This window comes from Haematobia irritans, chromosome 4, assembly GCF_050003625.1.
Source record: "Haematobia irritans isolate KBUSLIRL chromosome 4, ASM5000362v1, whole genome shotgun sequence".
NCBI classification, from domain to species: domain Eukaryota; kingdom Metazoa; phylum Arthropoda; class Insecta; order Diptera; family Muscidae; genus Haematobia; species Haematobia irritans.
This window is the reverse complement of record NC_134400.1, coordinates 190,612,012-190,634,058: the sequence shown is the minus strand read 5'-3', so window position 1 is coordinate 190,634,058 and position 22,047 is coordinate 190,612,012. Positions and strand designations below refer to the sequence as shown.

The window sequence follows — 22,047 nt, the reverse complement described above, 5'->3', positions numbered from 1 at the left end:
GTGCCGAATGTGATTGAAATCGGTTCAGATTTAGATATAGCTCCCATATATAGCTTTCGCCCGATTTACACTCATATGACCACAGAGGCCAATTTTTTACTGCGATTTAGTTGAAATTTTGCACAGGGAGTATAATATACATTGTAGCTATGCGTGCCAAATTTGGATGAAATCGGTTCAGATTTAGGATAGCTCCCATATATATGTTTTTCTGATTTCGACAAAAATGGTCAAAATACGAACATTTCCCTTTTGAAATCGCCTCTGCTTAGTAGAAAAGTTGTAAAAATTACTCTAATTTTCCTCTACTTCTAAAACATATATATCGAGCGATACATCATAAATAAACTTTTGCGAAGTTTCCTTAAAATTGCTTCAGATTTAAAAGTTTCCCATATTTTTATACCCACCACCATAGAATGGTGACGGGGGTATAATAAGTTTGTCATTCCGTTTGTAACACATCGAAATATCGATTTCCGACTATATAAAGTATATATATTCTTGATCAGGGAGAAATTCTAAGACGATATAACGATGTCCGTCTGTCCGTCTGTCTGTCTGTCTGTTGTAATCACGCTACAGTCTTCACTAATGAAGCAATCGTGCTGAAATTTTGCACAAGCTCGTCTTTTGTCTGCAGACAGGTCAAGTTCAAAGATGGGCTATATCGGTCCAGGTTTTGATATAGTCCCCATATAAACCGACCTCCCGATTTGGGGTCTTAGGCTTATAGAAATCGTAGTTTTTATCCAATTTGCCTGAAATTTGAAATCTAGAGGTATTTTATGACCATAAAGAGGTGTGCCACAAATGGTGAGTATCGGTCCATGTTTTGGTATAGCCCCCATATAGACCGATATCCCGATTTTACTTCTTGGGCTTATAGAAACCGCAGTTTTTATTCAATTTACCTGAAATTGGAAATCTAGAGGTATTGTAGGACCACAAATACGTGTGCCAAAAATTGTGAGTATCGGTCTATGTTTTGGTATGGTCCCCATATAGACCGATCTCCCGATTTTATTTCTTGGACTTACAGAAACCGCAGTTTTTATTCAATTTACCTGAAATTGAAAATCTAGAGGTATTGTAGGACCACAAATACGTGTGCTAAAATTTGTGAGTATCGGTCCATATTTTAGTATGGTCCCCATATAAACCGACCTGCCGATTTGGGGTCTTGGGCTCATATAATCCGTAGTTTTTTATCCAATTTGCCTGAAATTGAAAATCTAGAGGTACTTGAGGACCATCAAAGGTGTGCCGAAAATGGTCCGTATCGTTTCATGTTTTGGTATAGCCCCCATATAGACCGATCTCCCGATTTTACATCTTGGGTTTATAGAATCCGTAGTTTATATACAATTTGCCTGAATTTGGAAATTCATAGGTATTTTAGGTCCATAAAGAGGTGTGCCACAAATGGTGAATATAGGTCCATATTTTGGTATAGCCCCCATATAGATCGATTTCCCGATTTTACTTCTTGGGCTTCTAGAATCCAAAGTTTTTATCCTATTTGCCTGAAATTGGAAATCTAGAGGTATTTTCGGGTCATAAAGAGATGTGCCTAAAACGGTGAGTATCGGTCCATATTTTAGTATAGCCCCCATAAGAACGATCTCCCGATTTAACTCCTTGGGTTTGCAGAAACCGAAGTTTTTATCTGATTGTAAATATTCTGGTATTTTAGGCTCACAAAAACGTGTATCGGATTATGTTTTTATCGGTCCATTTGGTAATGCCTCCATATAGACCAACTTCACTTCTTGAGGGTGTAGAAGGCGCACTTACTTCTACAGATTTAAGATTTCAAATCAAGAAATTTTATAATTTTCTTGCACACTTACAAGAGATGTTAATGATTCCTCTAAAACTCAAACAAAAATGGTTCTTATAAATCCAGAATCTGATATAGTCCTCATAGGTGAAATCTTTAAATTTATATTCGGGAAGTATCCTCAAATCCTCAAGCCCTCCTGAAATTTCAAAGGAAACCCTAATATTTGGTTCATGATGGTGGGTATTTAAGATTCGGCCCGGCCGAACTTACTGCTGTATATACTTGTTATACCCTCCACCATAGGATGGGGGTATATTAACTTTGTCATTCCGTTTGTAACACATCGAAATATTGCTCTAAGACCCCATAAAGTATATATATTCTGGGTCGTGGTGAAATTCTGAGTCGATCTGAGCATGTCCGTCCGTCCGTCCGTCAGTTGAAATCACGCTAACTTCCGAACGAAACAAGCTATCGACTTGAAACTTGGCACAAATAGTTGTTATTGATGTAGGTCGGATGGTATTGCAACTGGGTCATATCGGTCCACTTTTACGTATAGCCCCCATATAAACGGACCCCCAAATTTGGCTTGCGATTGCTCTAAAAGAAGCAAATTTCATCCGATCCGGTTGAAATTTGGTACATGGTATTGGTATATGTTCTCTAATAACCATGCAAAAATAGGTCCATATCGGTCTATATTTACATATAGCCCCCATATAAACCGATCCCCCGATTTGGCTTGCGGAACCTCTAAGAGAACCAAATTACATCCGATCCGGCTGAAATTTGGTACATGTTGTTAGTATATGGTTTCTAACAACCATGCAAAAATTGGTCCACATGGGTCCATTATTATATATAGCCCCCATATAAACCGATCCCCCGATTTGGCTTGCGGAGCCTCTAAGAGAAGCAAATTTCATCCGATTCGGCTGAAATTTGGTACATGGTATTGGTATATGTTCTCTAATGACCATGCAACAGTTGGTCCACATCGGTCCATAATTATATATTGCCCCCATATAAATCGATTCCCAGATTTGTCCTCCGGAGCCTCTTGGAGGAGCAAACTTCATCCGATCCGGTTGAAATTTGGTACATGTTGTTAGTATATGGTTTCTAACAACCATGCAAAACTTGGTCCACATGGGTCCATTATTATATATAGCCCCCATATAAACCGATCCCCCGATTTGGCTTGCGGAGCCTCTAAGAGACGAAAATTTCACCCGATCCGGCTGAAATTTGGTACATGGTGTTGGTATATGTTCTCTAATGACCATGCAAAAATTGGTCCATATCGGTCCATAATTATATATAGCCCCCATATAAATCGATTCTCAGATTTGTCCTCCGGAGCCTCTTGGAGGAGCAAACTTCATCCGATCCGGTTGAAATTTGGAACATGGTGTTATTATAAGGCCTCTAATATTCATGCCATAATTGGTCCATATCGGTCTATTGTTATATATAGCCGATCCCCAATCACACAAAAATTGGTCCATATCGGTTCATATTCATGGTTGCCACTCGAGCCAAAAATAATCTACCAAAATTTTATTTTTATGGAAAACATTGTCAAAATTTTATTTCTATAGAAAATTTTGTCAAAATTTTATTTCGATAGAACATTTTGTAAAAATTTTATTTCTATAGAAAATGTTGTCCAAATTTTATTTCTATAGAAAATTTCGTCCAAATTTTATTTCTATAGAAAATTTTTTCCAAATTTTATTTCTATAGAAATTTTTTTTCCAAATTTTACTTCTATAGAAAATGTTGTCAAAACTTAGTTATATACGTATTTAATCGGCCTTTTTAGTTTAATATATACCACGTATGGACTATGTGGTATATATTATGGTGTTAGGAAGTTTTAAGATACCTTGCCATCGGCAAGTGTTACCGCAACCCAAGTAATTCGATTGTGGATGACAGTCTTCAGTAGAAGTTTCTACGCAATCCAGGTGGAGGGTACATAAGCTTCGGCCCGGCCGAACTTACTGCTGTATATACTTGATCACCGATTCCTCCGAAAAAACTATATATATAATATGCAAAATGGTAAAAAAAGAACATCTGCATACCACATTTTTTTCAAAACAAAAAATTTATGTGTTTTTTTGAAAAAATAGTGTTGATATCTTAAAAAGTACAGGGCCCATTGAACTAAGTTTTTATTTACAAATAAACAATTTGATTGTAGTAGATAATAGAGAATAGAGATATTTTTACACTACACAGTTTTTTTTTTACCAAAATTACTCTCATTTATGGTAAATATTATTTAACTTCCAATCTGCATTTTTTTTTTGAATTTTTGGTTAAAATTTGATTTTCAATTTTGACTGCAGATTACTCAGAAGTACTAAAAACTTTCCGGAAAGAAATATTTTTAGCAATAGCGTTACGATGTTGTAAATGCAACAAACTTGATTTCATAGAATTCGGCCAACCTTTTAAAACGTAAAAATTTCTTTTTCTGGTTGTATCTTAAAAGATACAGTGTGCATTTAAGGGTTAATATATTAAAAGATCATATTTGAACAAAAACTTGTGATCAAAAGCCCGAAAATACGAAATTTAATTTTGAGCAGCATTATTCCTTTACGAAGAAATCAAAACGAAATGTCTGAAAATTGATTTTTGGAACTGGCGCATTTTTTTCGCGAATAGAAGAGGCTCATCTATCTGTCCAGTGTCTATGCTCTAATCTACATTCATGTACTCTCTTTCCAAGAGACTCCACATTTCTCTTTTCAAGCTCTCTCTCTCTCGTTGTCATGATCTCTTAATTAAACATTACTTAGACATGCTAAACCTCAAATCATTGTACTGTGCTATACCTAAATAACATAAACCACCCTCCCCTCCTCAACCCAAACTAACAAACTAACCATTAATGAGCAATTGTGAATGAAGCACTGAAATACACCACTATACTGAATTCAATATAACCACTACATATAAACACTGCTTTGGCATATATGGTGGTTTAAAACTAAGCTAACAACTAATTAATATGATATTTATGGAAATGGAAACAAAAGAAAAATAAACATTAATTAAGTAAATTAAAAATTAAACAAAAAAAAAAAAAAACAAAACATTAACCCAACACAATTAAGATATTTAACTGTAGTGAATCCCACTTTTTTAACCAAATTTTTGAATTTAAAAGTATTTAATTTGTAAGTGTTAAGAAAAAATATACCACTACTACTAAAAACTACTCCCAGAGATAGCAAAAAAAAAACAAGAATAATTCACCACATTGTGTTTTGTTTTGTGAAAAAAAAGACTGCTTGGCAAAGATGATTTAACCAAAAAAAGCAACAAAAAAAGCGCCAATTAAAAAAGGCATGAGAGAAGACAATTTTCACCACACCTGAACTTTTAAGGATCAACTAACCGTAGTAGTATATGTATGAGTAACTAAAACCTTAACAAAAAAAAAACAAAACAATAACCTAGAAATAAGAACAAGAGATTGAATGATGATGACGATGATGATTGTCGCCAATAGAGATGACACGAAATATTGTAGAAATTAACCGAAAAAGAGTCTGTAGTGCTGTAATGTTAACTAATAAGATACTCACCAAACCATATATAACAAAATAAAAATAACAAAAAAAAAACAGAAATAAATAAAACGTTAACTGATATTCCCCGAAAACAAAAACAAACAAATGCTTTTATACTTTTATGGGCCTTTGATGGTTTGAATGCATGGCTATAAATAATAATGGATGTATGTAATTCTCCTTACAACAGGCAATGGTAAACTGTCATATTAACAAACTCACCACGCTTGAAGAATTGTTTAGGCATGGTGAATTCCGTTTATTTCTGTTAGAGTGAAAAGCGTTGCTGAATATTCTCTTAAGGTCTACAGTCACCTCGACGTATTCCCTATGTTTTCTGCCAAGTTCTGAATGTCTCGAAATACAGATTGCCCAATTCCACTGCCGTCGGAAAGGAGAAAATTCGAGAGATGTTTTGGATTAGCAGGTCATGCGAGACGGCTACTACGGCCATACACACACAAAAATTTTTTTTTCTGATTCATTCACGAAATTAATTGATCCAATTAATTTTTTAATTGAAATGCCTTCAATCACAGAAATGATAGTATCAATTAAAAAATTAATTGAAGGTCAATTAAAAATTAATTGATCCAATTAAAAAATTAATTGATACTATTAATTTTTATACCCTCCACCATAGGATGGGGGTATATTAACTTTGTCATTCCGTTTGTAACACATCGAAATATTGCTCTAAGACCCCATAAAGTGTATATACTCTGGGTCGTGGTGAAATTCTGAGTCGATCTGAGCATGTCCGTCCGTCCGTCCGTCTGTTGAAAGCACGCTAACTTCCGAACGAAACAAGCTATCGACTTGAAACTTGGCTCAAGTAATTGATATTGATGTAGGTCGGATGGTATTGCAAATGGGCCATATCGATCCACTTTTACGTATAGCCCCCATATAAACGGACCCCCAAATTTGGCTTGCGATTGCTCTAAGAGAACCAAATTTCATCCGATCCGGCTGAAATTTGGTACATGGTGTTGATATATGGTCTCTAACAACCATGCAAAAATTGATCCATATCGGTCCACTTTTACGTATAGCCCCCATATAAACGGACCCCCAAATTTGGCTTGCGATTGCTCTAAGAAAACCAAATTTCATCCAATCCGGCTGAAATTTGGCACATGGTGTAGGTATATGGTCTCTAACAACAAAAATTGGTCCACATCGGTCCATAATTATATATAGCCCCCATATAAACCGATCCCCCGATTTGGCTTGCAGAGCCTCTAAGAGAAACAATTTTCATCCGATCCGGCTGAAATTTGGTACATGGTGTTAGTATATGGTCTTTAACAACCGTGCAAAAATTGGTCCATATCGGTCCATAATTATATATAGCCCCCATATAAACCGATCACCAGATTTGACCTCCAGAGCCTCTTGGAAGACCAAAATTTATCTGATATGGCCTCAAACACCCATGCAAAAATTGGTCGATATCGGTCCATAATTATATATAGGCCCCATATAAACCCATCCCCAGATTTTACCTCCGGAGCCTCTTAGAGGAGCAGAATTCTTCCCATTCGGTTGAAATTTGGTACGTGATGTTAGTATAGGGTATCCAACAACCATGCAGGAATTGGTTCCTATCAGTCCATAATAATATATAGCTTCCATATAAACCGATCCCCAGATTTGACCTCCGTTGCCATTTGGAGAAGCAAAATTCATCCGATCTGGTTGAAATTTGGTACGTGATGGTAGTATATGATATTTTTACAACCATGTGAGTTGAAATTTGTGGATGACAGTCTTTCGTAGAAGTTTCTGCGCAATCCATGCTGGAGGGTACATAAGATTCGGCCTGGCCGAACTTACGGCCGTATATACTTGTTTTTTTTTTTAATTTTGTTTAATATTCGTAACCATAGCATTTTTAGATCATGAACGCGGATTGTTGTTTTGACAACGCATTGTGTCATTTTATGGTTGTCAGATTGACACCGCCCATTCTCCATTTGATACCACATGTGTGTCGATTCACTTTCGTGAACGAATCGTTTGTAAAATGTGCATGCGGTGCATGATGTTGTTGTTGTTGTAACAGTTTTTGATGTAGTTTCATCCATTTTGTTCTATGCTTGTGTAGTTCAGCTAGTAGCCAGATCAAGGAATTCTGCGACAAGGATGGGGTGTATCCAGAGTGATCTGGTAGTGAGACGGGTAGGCTTAGCTGGGCAAGCAAAAAGGTGAAGAGTGTCATGTGGCCCTGGATTACATATGGAACACACGTCAGCTACGCTGCTATCAATCACTGATAAGTATGAATTGAGGCGGCTGCACTTGCCTGATCTTAGTTGGGCCAAAACTACCCTAGTCTGCCGTGGGAGGTCTCTCTCCTCCGGTGCAATGGGCGGCGGTCGGTCTCCGAGAACAGGATTAACCTTGTAGCTTCTCACCGCTTCAGCTACAGTATCCTCATGAATCCTGTTCAGACCTGTCTGGTATGCTGCCTGATCTAGAGGCTCTATTTTGTAACGCTGGATCTCTGGCTCTAGAAGGTGAAGATCAACCCTTACATTCCTGGGTGGAGGTTGTCTATCCACAAGGTGGTGATTCGGATGACAACTTCGATGGCAACCCAAGAGGTACTGCTTTGACAACATGTAGTTGTGTCGACGCACTGGGATGATCTTGGTCTCCGCATAAAGGTGATCCAGGGGTGTACTGCGGAGACATCCTGTTGCGGTTCTAAGGGCAGCGTTCTGACAGGTCTGTATATTATTCCACTGCATATCGCTCGTTTGAGGTGTCCACACTGGCGCTGCATAGTTTACCACTGACCGGCCAATTGCCTTATATGTAGTTAACAAGGTTTCTTTGTCCGCACCCCAAGTGCTGCCGGCAAGCGACTTGAGGACCTTGTTTCTACCGCGGAGCTTATCACAAATTGCAGTGGCATGGGCGGACGACTTATAAAGCCTGTCGAATGTAACCCCGAGAGTCTTGGGGTAATTTGTTGTCGGAATTGTTTTGCCATGGACTCTGACATTCAACTGCCTGCGTACTTCCGCCGTCCATGTAGTGAATAGTGTGGCGGTGGGAGATATCCTCAAATTTCTCGCAGTGAAATAACTGGTAAGATCAGCGAGATAGACATTTAATCGATCGCATATGTCATCAACAATGGGCCCGGATGCCATGATTGTGCAATCGTCCGCATAAGACACAATCTCGACGCCGTCAGGGGGGGTGGAATCGAGGACAGGTAGAGGTTAAACAGTGCCGGAGATATCACCCCGCCCTGGAGAACTCCCTGTTTAACTCTACGGGGTTTTGACTTATTGTCCCTGAATTCCACGTACGACTGGCGTCCACACATATAATTCAGAATCCAACGCTTCACCCCTGCCGGTAGGGACGTGTTCTCGATGTCCTCGAATAATGTGGCATGTTTGACCGTATCGAACGCTTTCGATAGGTCAAGCGCCACGAGGACCGTCCTATGACACGGCTTGGGCTGGTTAAGTCCCCTAGTGATATGTGTCGAAATGGCATGTAAGGCCGTCGTCGTACTGTGTACCTTACGGAATCCATGTTGATGGTGGACAGCTGGAAAATTCTCCACAAGGCTGGGGAGGAGTAGTGCCTCAAGTGTCTTGGCTACTGGCGAGAGAAAGGATATCGGTCTGTACGATTCACCTTTACTCGAATCTTTGCCTGGCTTCAGTAGTGGAATCACTCTTCCCATCTTCCAGACATCGGGTATAATGAGTGAGTGATTCCAAGGACAAATTGTTGAGTCTGGTCAGGTACTCAACTCCCAGTATTCCCAGATGCTTCAGCATTAGCATTGAAATTCCGTCGGGGCCCAGCGCCTTAGATGGTTTCGCACTGTTGATGACATTGGTAACTTCGGCTGTGGTAAATTGTGCATGATTTTTTCTATGAGTGTATGCGGTGTCATCGCAATCTGAAATGATGTTCCGACTCGACTATTAAAGGAGATGGCTTCAGTAGTGGAATCACTCTTCCCATCTTCCAGACATCGGGTATAATGAGTGATTCCAAGGACAAATTGTTGAGTCTGGTCAGGTACTCAACTCCCAGTATTCCCAGATGCTTCAGCATTAGCATTGAAATTCCGTCGGGGCCCAGCACCTTAGATGGTTTCGCGCTGTTGATGACACTGGTAACTTCGGCTGCAGTAAATTGTGCATGATTTTTTCTATGAGGGTATGCGGTGTCATCGCAATCTGAAATGATGTTCCGACTCGACTATTAAAGGAGATGGCTTCAGTAGTGGAATCACTCTTCCCATCTTCCAGACATCGGGTATAATGAGTGATTCCAAGGACAATTTGTTGAGTCTGGTCAGGTACTCAACTCCCAGTATTCCCAGATGCTTCAGCATTAGCATTGAAATTCCGTCGGGGCCCAGCACCTTAGATGGTTTCGCGCTGTTGATGACACTGGTAACTTCGGCTGCAGTAAATTGTGCATGATTTTTTCTATGAGGGTATGCGGTGTCATCGCAATCTGAAATGATGTTCCGACTCGACTATTAAAGGAGATGGCTTCAGTAGTGGAATCACTCTTCCCATCTTCCAGACATCGGGTATAATGAGTGATTCCAAGGACAAATTGAGGAGTCTGGTCAGGTACTCAACTCCCAGTATTCCCAGATGCTTCAGCATTAGCATTGAAATTCCGTCGGGGCCCAGCGCCTTAGATGGTTTCGCGCTGTTGATGACATTGGTAACTTCGGCTGCGGTAAATTGTGCATGATTTTTTCTATGAGTGTATGCGGTGTCATCGCAATCTGAAATGATGTTCCGACTCGACTATTAAAAGGAGATTTCTTATCATTGAGCTGATATGAGAGAAGTTAAGCGAATCTCGGGGAGACATAACGGGGTGCCAATTTTGCTCGACATCGATTCCACTGAACTGGCGCCACTAAAGCTAATCTAAGATAACAAGTCTTTACAGTTTTTATTTCAATCTTTAGGTTTGTTTAGTTATACATCATCACTAATTTTATTTTTATTTAGTAAAACCTGAATCCAGTTACTAACACATTCTTTTAATTTTCACCACACTCTCTCTCTCTCTCTATATTTTATTTCTATAGTTTGATTTTGTTTGATTTTAATTTTTATTTGTGTTTTATTTTCTCACCATACCATACGTCCTTTGCAGAGATTTACACAGATCACAGACCACCACTCAATTTGATCAATTTCGAAAATCACCATCTAATCTCACCACAAACTCCCAAAAACTCAAATTGACAGCAAATCAAATGGATGACAAGAAGGTAACATGTTCCAAAACGGATGATTCCTGCTCCGATTGGCCCAAGTGTGGAGCCTGTCGTATGATACCCTTTGACCAGCAACATGACTATCTCAAATCATTGCCGTTGAGAAGAAATCGATTGGCCAGTGTCACATCGACAACACTTCGTGTGAAACCAACATTGCTATCTCTCAATCAAAGTCTGGATTTAGTGGCAAAAAAATCCAATATATCCATGGTCCAAATTAATATAGATTCCAGGGGTTTGGAAGAGCATAGCGGAGAGACAAAAACAAACATGGTTCCTTGTAATAATTCATCATCACCATCATTGACTGCTATACCCAAAAACGAGGACAGTACAAATTCATATACACTTTCATCATTATCCTCACGTCCTTCCATTACCAACAACAACCCCAACAGCAGCAGCAACAGCAATATATCACAATGGACGTTGCTATGCAAAAATGCCATTGCTTCACACAGTGACCAGTATCTTCCATCTCCTGCAGTCATAGATAGTCCATTAACAAACTCTGGTAAAAATAATAAAGTCATAGCTGGTGATGCTGATGCTGCTGATGATGAAGGATCTCTCAGTGATGCTAATATTATATCCTCAAACAATACCTATGTCAATGTCAAATCATCATCAAGCGGATGTCCAAAACATTCGTTACCGCTATCATCCTCCTCCTCCTCCTCCTCGGGTTTGAGGGAACCAAATCAAACATTGGCTCCCCGAGTTATCCCTTTGGCTGCCACTTCCTTGGTGTTTTTAGGGGATTCTGATATCGCTATGACTAAGGATCGCAATGATGCTGATGAGGATGATGTTGATTTTAGTGACATTTATAAGACAAAGGATTCTAATGACTCTAAACATGCCAGTGGCCAGAGAAGACACTCTGAGGGTGCTATTACTATTAATAGTAACTTGGAAAGGTAAGTCGAAGAATTCTTTTATTTTTATACCCTCCACCATAGGATAGGGGTATATTAACTTTGTCATTCCGTTTGTAACACATCGAAATATTGCTCCATAAGACCCCATAAAGTATATATATTCTGGGTCGTGGTGAAATTCTGAGTCGATCTGAGCATGTCCGTCCGTCCGTCTGTTGAAATCACGCTAACTTGCGAACGAAACAAGCTATTGAGTTGAAATTTGGCACAAGTAGTTGTTATTGATGTAGGTCGGATAGTATTGCAAATGGGCCACATCGGTCCACTTTTATGTATAGCCCCCATATAAACTAACCCCCAAATTTAGCTTGCAGACCCTCTAAGAGAAGCAAATTCCACCCTACCCGGCTGAAATTTGGTACATCGTGTTAGTATATGGTCTCTAACAGCCATGCAAAAATAGGTCCACATCGGTCCATAATTATATATAGCCCCCATATAAACCGATCCCCCGATTTGGCTTGCGGAGCCTCTAAGGCAGGCAAATTTCATCCGATCCGGCTGAAATTTGGTACATGGTGTAAGTGTATGGTCTCTAATAACCATGCAAAAATTGGTCCATGTCGGTCCATAATTATATATAGCCCCCATATAAACCGATCCTCCGATTTGGTTTGTGGAGACTCTAAGAGAAGCAAATTTCATCCAATCCGGCTGAAATTTGGTACATGGTGTTGGCATACAGTCTCTAATGACCATGCAAAAATTAGTCGAAATCGGCCCATAATTATATATAGCCCCCATATAAACCGATCCCCCGATTTGGCTTGCGGAGCCTCTAAGGCAAGCAAATTTCATCCGATCCGGCTGAAATTTGGTACATGGTGTGAGTAAAGGGTGATACGGACAAAATTTGGTCAATATAAACTTGACGTATTTCTTTCAATTTTGCATTTAAAAAACCTGAAGGCCCCTCATTTTGGAGGTGTGTGTGTGTAGAATGTTGCTCCTATTTTGATTTTGCAATTCACTCTTCAAAATGCCGTCCAAGCAAGAAGAGCAGCGAGCTAATCGCACGCAAAGCCGGCAAAATCGCTAAAAGTTGCCAAATCAACCGTTACAAATGTAATTAAAGTGTTTGGGGAACGTTTGTCGACAGCCAGGAAGTCTGGATGGGGGGGAAATCGAAAACCGGAAGCTGCTGAGACGACAAAGAGAGTTGCCGGTAGTTTCAAGCGAAACCCTAACCTCTCTCTCCGAGATGCCGCAAATAAGCTGGGTGTATCGTCTACAACCGTGCATCGAGCCAAAAAACGAGCCGGACTATCGACTTACAAGAAGGTAGTGACTCCAAATCGCAATGATAAACAAAATACGACGGCCAAAGCGCGATCCCGGAGGCTGTACACGACAATGCTGACGAAGTTTGACTGCGTGGTAATGGACGACGAAATCTACGTCAAAGCCGACTACAAGCAGCTTCCGGGACAGGAGTTTTATACGGCAAAAGGAAGGGGAAAGGTAGCAGATAATTTCAAGCACATAAAACTGTCAAAGTTCGCAAAGAAATATCCGGTTTGGCAAGCCATCTGTACCTGTGGCTTGAAAAGCAGCATTTTCATAGCTTCGGGGACTGTCAACCAAGAAATTTACGTGAAAGAGTGTTTGAATAAACGTCTGCTGCGTTTCCTGAAGAAACACGGTTGTTCCGTACTGTTTTGGCCGGATTTGGCATCTTGCCATTAGGGTAAAAAGGCCATGGAATGGTACGCTGACAACAACGTGCATGTGGTTCCCAAGGACAAGAACCCTCCCAACACGCCAGAGCTCCGCCCAATTGAGAAATACTGGGCTATTGTCAAGCGGAACCTAAAGAAGACCAAAAAACTGCTAAGGACGAGCAGCAGTTCAAGGCAAACTGGCTTTCTGCGGCGAAGAAGGTGGACAAGGTGGCTGTACAAAATCTGATGGCAGGTGTCAAGCGTGAGGCCCGGCAATTCGGATATGGAAAAGCCTAACTGAATATTTGGATTGGAAAGCCTAACTGAATATTTTTCCTGAATTTTATACTAATTGAACTTGAAAAAGAAATTTAATTTGATTTTTTAAATAAACGATTTCACCGATTTACACGCGTTGTCCCTTGACCAAATTTTGACAATATCACCCTTTATATGGTTTCTAACAACCATGCAGTAATTGGTTCATATCAGTCCATAATTATATATAGGCCCCATATAAACCGATCCCCAGATTTGACCTCCTGTGCCTTATGGAGAAGCAAAATTCATCCGATCTGGTTGAAATTTGGTACGTGATGTTAGTATATTGTATCCAACAACCATGCAGGAATTGGTTCATATCAGTCCATAATTATATATAGCCCCCATATAAACCGATCCCCAGATTTGACCTCCGGTGCCTTTTGGAGAAGCAAAATTCATCCGATCTGGTTGAAATTCGGTACGTGGTGGTAGTATATGATATGTAACATTCATGCCAAAAGTGGTCCATATCAGTCCATAATCATATATAGCCCCCATATAAACCGATCCCGAGATTTGGTTTTGGAGCCTCTTGGAGGAGCAAATTTCATCCGAGTCAGTTGAAATTCGGTACATTGTGCTAGTATATGGCCGTTAACAGCCATGCCTAACTAGGTCCATATCGGTCTATAGTTATATATAGCCCTCAGATAAATCGATCCCCAATCACACAAAAATTGGTCCATATCAAGTTCATAATTGTATATAGCCCACATATAAGCGACCCCCATATTTCAATTCTGGCTCTCTACGTATCGCGAAAAAAGTCCATTTCGATTCGTAATTATTTCTAGGCTTACCTATATATAACTTTTTTGTCTAATATATACCACATATGGACTAACCCACAATTTAGAAAACTATGTTAAGAAGTTTTAAGATACCACAACTCTAGTAATTCGAAGTTTCTACGCAATCCATGGTGGAGGGTACATAAGATTCGGCCTGGCCGAACTTACGGCCATATATACTTGTTTATATGTAGATATCATTATTATTATTAAGATGAGACAATTTTTTCGATTTTCTCTATCTCTTGGATAGAGTATTTTTTCAGTCTCCTACCAGATACGTAGGAAGCGAGTACTTCCTCCTAAAATTAATTTTAGCAAAATTTACTATAGAAATAAAATTTTTCCAATATGTTCTACAAAAATCAAATGTTGACAAAATGTCCTACAGAAATAAAATTTTGAGAAAAATTTCTTAAGAAATAAAATTTTGAGAAAAATTTCTTAAGAAATAAAATTTTACAAAAATTTTCTATAGAAATAAAGTTTTGCAAAAATTTTCTATAGAAATAAAATTTTGACATAATTTTCAATAGAAATAAAATTTTAGCAAAATTTTCTACAAAATATAAAATTTCGAGAAAATTTTCAATAGAAGTACAATTTTTGCAAAATTTTCTATAGAAATAAAATTTTGACAACATTATCTATAGAAATAAAATTTTAACAAAATTTTTTATATACATAAACTTTTGACAAAAGTTTCAGTAGAAATAAAATTTTTATGAAAACAAAATTTTGAACACATTTTCTATAGAAATAAAATTTTGAAAAACTTTTCTACAGAAATAAAATTTTGAGAAAATTTTCTATAGGAATAAAATGTTGACAAATTTTTCTATGAAAATAAAAAAAAATTCTATAGAAATAAAATTTTGAGAAAATATTATAGAAATAAAATTGTGACAAAATTTACTATTAAAATAAAATTTTGACAAAATCTTTTATAGAAATAAAATTTTCTATAGAAATAAAATTATCAAAAAATTTTCTATAGAAATAAAATTTTGACAAAATTTTCTAAAGAAATAAAATTTTGACAACATTTTCTACAGAAGTAAAACTTTGACAAATTCTATATAAATAAAATTTTTGCAAGATTTTCGATAGAAATAAAATTTTGACGAAATTTACTATGGAACTACAATTTTGACAAAATGTTCTATAGAAATAAAATTTTGACAAAATTTTCTATGAAAACAAAATTTTGACAACATTTTTTATGAAAACAAAATTTTGAACACATTTTCTATAGAAATAAAATTTTAACAAAATTTTCTATAGAAATAAAATTTTTAAAAAATTTTCTATATTAATAAACTTTTGACAAAATTTTCTGTAGAAATAAAATTTTGACAAAATGTTCTATAAAAACAAAAATTTTTATAGAAATAAAATTTTGACAAAATTTTCTATAGAAGTTTGCCAAATTCTATAGCAGTAAAACTTTGCCAAATTCTATAGAAATTCAATTTTGACAAAATTTTCTATAGAAATAAAATGTTGACAAAATGTTCTATGAAAACAAAATTTTGACAAAATGTTCTATGAAAACAAAATGTTTACAAAATTTTCTATAGAAATACAATTTTGAAAAAATTTTCTATAGAAATAAAATTTTGACAAAATTTTCTATAAAAATATAATTTTGACAAAATTTCCAATAGAAATAAAATTGTGACAAAATTTCCAATAGAAATAAAATTTTGACAAAGTTTTCTATAGAAATATAATTTTGACAAAATTTCCAAAAGAAATATAATTTTGACAAAATTTCCAATAGAAATAGAATTTTGACAACATTTTCTATAGAAATAAAATTTTGAAAAAAATTTCTTTAGAAATAAAATGTTGAGAAAATTTTCTATAGAAATAAAATTTTGAAAAAATTTTCTATAGAAATAAAATTTTGAAAAAATTTTCTATAGAAATAAAATTTTGAGAAAATTTGCTATAGGAATAAAATGTTGACAAAATTTTCTATGAAAAATTCTATAGAAATAAAATTCTATGAAAAATTCTATAGAAATAAAATTTTGAGAAAATATTATAGAAATAAAATTGTGACAAAATTTACTATTAAAATAAAATTTTGAGAAAATATTATAGAAATAAAATTGTGACAAAATTTACTATTAAAATAAAATTTTGACAAAATCTTTTATAGAAATAAAATTTTGACAAAATCTTTTATAGAAATAAAATTTTCAAAAAATGTTCTATAGAGATACAATTTTGACAAAATTTTCTATAGAAGTAAAACTTTGACAAATTCTATAGAAATAAAATTTTTGCAAGATTTTCGATTGAAATAAAATTTTGACGAAATTTACTATAGAAATACAATTTTGACAAAATGTTCTATAGAAATAAAGTTTTGACAAAATTTTCTATGAAAACAAAATTTTGACAACATTTTCTATAGAAATAAAGTTTTGAAAAAATTTTCTATAGAAATAAAATTTTGAGAAAATTTTCTATAGAAATTAAATTTTGAAACCATTTTCTATAGAAATAAAATTTTGAGAAAATTTTCTACAGAAATAAAATTGTGACAAAATTTACTATAAAAATAAAATTTTGACAAAATCTTTTATAGAAATAAAATTTTCAAAAAATTTTCTATAGAAATAAAATTTTGACAAAATTTTCTATAGAAGTAAAACTTTGACAAATTCTATAGAAATAAAATTTTTGCAAAATTTTCGATTGAAATAAAATTTTGACAAAATATTCTATAGAAATAAAATTTTGACAAAATTTTCTATGAAAACAAAATTTTGACAACATTTTCTATAGAAATAAAATTTTGAAAAAATGTTCTATAGCAATAAAATTTTGAGAAAATTTTCTATAGAAATTAAATTTTGAAAAAATTTTCTATAGAAATAAAATTTTGAGAAAATTTTCTATAGAAATAAACTTGTGACAAAATTTACTATAAAAATAAAATTTTGACAAAATCTTTTATAGAAATAAAATTTTCAAAAAATTTTTTTAGAAATAAAATTTTGACAATAATTTCTATAGAAGTAAAACTTTGACAAATTCTATAGAAATAAAATTTTTGCAAAATTTTCGATTGAAATAAAATTTTGACGAAATATACTATAGAAATAAAATTTTGACAAAATTTTCTATGAAAACAAAATTTTGACAACATTTTCTATAGAAATTAAATTTTGAAAAAATTTTCTATAGAAATAAAATTTTGAGAAATTTTTCTATAGAAATAAAATTGTGACAAAATTTACTATAAAAATAAAATTGTGACAAAATATTTTATAGAAATAAAATCTTCAAAAAATTTTCTATAGAAATAAAATTTTGATAAAATTTTATATAGAAGTAAAACTTTGACAAATTCTATAGAAATAAAATTTTGATAAAATTTTATATAGAAGTAAAACTTTGACAAATTCTATAGAAATAAAATTTTTGCAAAACTTTCGATTGAAATAAAATTTTGACGCAATTTACTATAGAAATACAATTTTAACAAAATGTTCTAGAGAAATAAAATTGTGACAAAATTTGCTATGGAAACCAAATTTTGACAAAATTTTCTATGAAAACAAAATTTTGACAGAAATAAAATTTTTAGAAAATTTTCTATAGAAATTAAATTTTGAAAACATTTTCTATAGAAATAAAATTTTGAGAAAATTTTCTACAGAAATAAAATTGTGACAAAATTTACTATAATAATAAAATTTTGACAAAATCTTTTATAGAAATAAAATTTTCAAAAAATTTTCTATAGAAATAAAATTTTGACAATATTTTCTATAGAAGTAAAACTTTGACAAATTCTATAGAAATAAAATTTTTGCAAAATATTCGATTGAAATAAAATTTTGAAGAAATTTACTATAGAAATACAATTTTGACAAAATTTTCTATAGAAATAAAATGTTGACAAAATTTTCTATGAAAATAAAATTTTGACAACATTTGCTATAGAAATAAAATTTTGAAAAAATTTTCTATAGAAATTAAATTTTTGAAAAAATTTTCTATAGAAATAACATTTTGAGAAAATTTTCTATAAAAATAAAATTGTGACAAAATTTACTATAAAAATAAAATTTTGACATAATCTTTTATAGAAATAAAATTTTCTATAGAAATACAATTTTGACAATATTTTCTATAGAAGTAAAACTTTGACAAATTCTATAGAAATAATATTTTTGCAAAATTTTCGATTGAAATAAAATTTTGACGAAATTAACTATAGAAATACAATTTTGAGAGAAATAAAATTATGACATAATTTGCTATTTAAACCAAATTTTGACGAAATTTTCTATGAAAACAAAATTTTGACAACATTTTCTATAGAAATAAAATTTTGAAAAGATTTTCTATATAAATAAAATTTTGAGAAAATTTTCTATAGAAATAAAATTGTGACAAAATTTACTATAGAATTAAAATTTTGACAAAATATTTTATAGAAATAAAATTTTCAAAAAATTTTCTATAGAAATAAAATTTTGACAAAATTTTCTATAGAAGTAAAACTTTGACAAATTCTATAGAAATAAAATTTTGACAACATTTTCTATAGAAATAAAATTTTGAGAAAATTTTCTATAGCAATAAAATTGTGACAAAATTTACTATAGAAATAAAATTTTGACAAAATCTTTGATAGAAATAGAATTTTCAAAAAATTTTCTATAGAAATAAAATTTTGACAAAATTTGTTGTTGACCTCTGTCGAATTCACCATACCATTGATAAACACTGATACTTGGTGGAGCTTTATCGCCAAAAATTTCACTATCGATGCACTGTTGTTGAGTTGATCCACGTCGAAAGTTTTAAAAAATAATCGTTCGTGCGACGTTCACAATTGAATTAAATTTTTTCGGTAAAATAAATATTTATGTTAAAAATGTCTTTGGGGTTTTTTTTTTGTATACATGACAAATGTTCTCAGTCCTAGTTTCCATCTGTCAGTTTCACTAAAACTTCAGTGCAGTTGATGAAACAACATCACGATATAATAAAAACAACAATAAAACCAAATCGTTTCATACAATCTCTGTAAGTAATTGTTTACCATTAGCATTGTGTGTGTGTTAATGATGTGAACTCTTAAAAAAATCATTCTAATGTCCATTTGGTGGACTAAGGACCTTTTCCATCTCTATCCCTGTCATCAAAATGCCATATTCCGCAATTCATTAGAGTAATAGCACCTTTCTCAAAAATTCCAAACATTGGGTAAATACTTCTCGCCTATGTCTTTCCATGAATTTAACCTTTTTTCTCTCTTCTCGTAATTTTGGTGATGAAAAATCCTTTCGTATTTTTTTTTTATTTCCTACCGGAAAACAAAACAAACATCAAGGATATCTTACCTTTTTTGTAATGGCACTAGAATACCTATTTGTGAAACAGCAACCATTTACTTTTCTACGTATCTACGGTGTCTTAATCTTTTACCCAACATTGTTTCATTCGTTAAATTTCATTTGCTTTGAGTTGAAGGAATGTTTCGTGTTGTAAAGAAAACTTAAATTTCTTGAAGAAGATGCCTAAATTGGCGGAGATTTTAGGATGAACCCGTAATGTCTGTCTATATAACTGTGAAGGGATTGGATATAAATACACGAGGATGCGGTCCTCTTCCAATTCAAAGAAAAAATCTATAAAAAAAAAACAATTTTCACAAAATTTTCTATGGAAATAAAATTTTGACAAAATTTTCTATGGAAATAAAATTTTGACAAAATTTTCTATGGAAATAAAATTTTGACAAAATTTTCTATAGAAATAAAATTTTGACAAAATGTTCTATAGAAATAAAATTTTGCAAAAATTTTCTATAGAAATAAAATATTGCAAAAATTTTCTATAGAAATAAAATTTTGACAAAATTTTCTATAGAAATAAAATTATGCAAAAATTTTCTATAAAAATAAAATTTTCTATAGAAATAAAATTTTGACAAAATTTTCTATAGAAATAAAATTATGCAAAAATTTTCTATAAAAATAAAATGTTGACAAAATTTTCTATAAAAATAAAATGTTGACAAAATTTTCTATAGAAATAAAATTTTGACAAAATTTTCTATAGAAAAAAAAAAATTGCAAAAATTTTCTATAGAAATACAATTTTGCAAAAATTTTCTATAGAAATAAAATTTTGCAAAAATTTTCTATACAAATAAAATTCTGACAAAATTTTCTATAGAAATAAAATTTTGACAACATTTTCTATAGAAATAAAATTATGCAACAATTTTCTATAGAAATAAAATTTTGCAAAAAAAATTTAATAGCAATAAAACGTTGCAAAAATTTTCTATGGAAATAAACTTTTAACAAAATTTTCTATAAAAATAAAATTTTGCATATATTTTTTTATTGAAGTAAAATTTTGAAAAATTTTTCTATAGAAATAAAATGTTGACAAAATTTTCTATGGAAATAACATTTAAAAAAAATTCTATAAAAATAAAATTTTGCAAAAATTTTCTATAGAAATAAAATAATGCAAACATTTTCTATGGAAATAAACTTTTAAGAAAATTTTCTATAAAAATAAAATTTTCTATAGAAGTAAAATTTTGACAAAATTTTCTATAGAAATAAAATTTTACAAAATTTTTTTATAGAAATAAAATTATGCAAAAATTTTCTATAAAAATAAAATGTTGACAAAATTTTCTATAGAAATAAAATTTTGCAAAAATTATCCATAGAAATAAAATTTTGCACAAAATCTCTATAGAAATAAAATGTTGACCAAATTTCCTATAGAAATAAAATTATACAACAATTTTCTATGGAAATAAAATTTTGCAAAAAATTTTAATAGCAATAAAATGTTGCAAAAATTTTGTAATGAAATAAAACGTTGCAAAAATTTTCTATGGAAATAAACTTTTAACAAAATTTTCTATAAAAATAAAATTTTGCATATATTTTTTATAGAAGTAAAATTTTGACAAAATTTTCTATAGAAATAAAATGTTGACAAAATTTTCTATTGAAATAACAATTAAAAAAAAATCTATAAAAATAAAATTTTGCAAAAATGTTCTATCAAAATAAAATTTTGCAAAAATGTTCTATAGAAATAAAATAGTGTAAACATTTTCTATGGAAATAAACTTTTAACAAAATTTTCTATAAAAATAAAATTTTGCATAAACTTTCTATAGAAGTAAAATTTTGACAAAATTTTCTATAGAAATAAAATTGTACAAAAAAATTTTCTATAGAAATAAAATTTTGCAAAAAATCTCTATAGAAAAAAAATTTTGACAAAATTTTCTATAGAAATAAAATTTTGCAAAAAATTTTAATAGCAATAAAATTATGCAAAAAAATTTAATAGCAATAAAATGTTGCAAAAATTTTCTATGGAAATAAACTTTTAACAAAATTTTCTATAAAAATAAAATTTTGAATAAATTTTCATAGAAGTAAAATTTTGACAAAATTTTCTATAAAAATAAAATGTCGACAAAATGTTCTATGGAAATAACATTTAAAAAAAAATCTACCAAAATAAAATTTTTATTGTTGTTTTTGATCTCAGCTTAAAGCCATGCATTGACTAAACTACAAGTGTAGCTTAACCAACAGAAGAAAAGTATGCTTGTCAAATTTATTTGGGCAAAGCCCTATAGACTGCAA

General features: G+C 32.5%; 1 protein-coding gene across 1 annotated transcript in view; it reads left to right on the top strand.

The window, feature by feature from the left end:
• Positions 1-22,047, top strand: part of RhoGEF3 (Rho guanine nucleotide exchange factor 3) — a 710,057-nt gene that overhangs the window by 252,433 nt on the left and 435,577 nt on the right. The window contains exon 5 of the mRNA XM_075305340.1: positions 10,543-11,589. Coding sequence (XP_075161455.1) covers positions 10,543-11,589 — 1,047 coding nt within the window. The remainder of the gene's footprint in view (positions 1-10,542; positions 11,590-22,047) is intronic.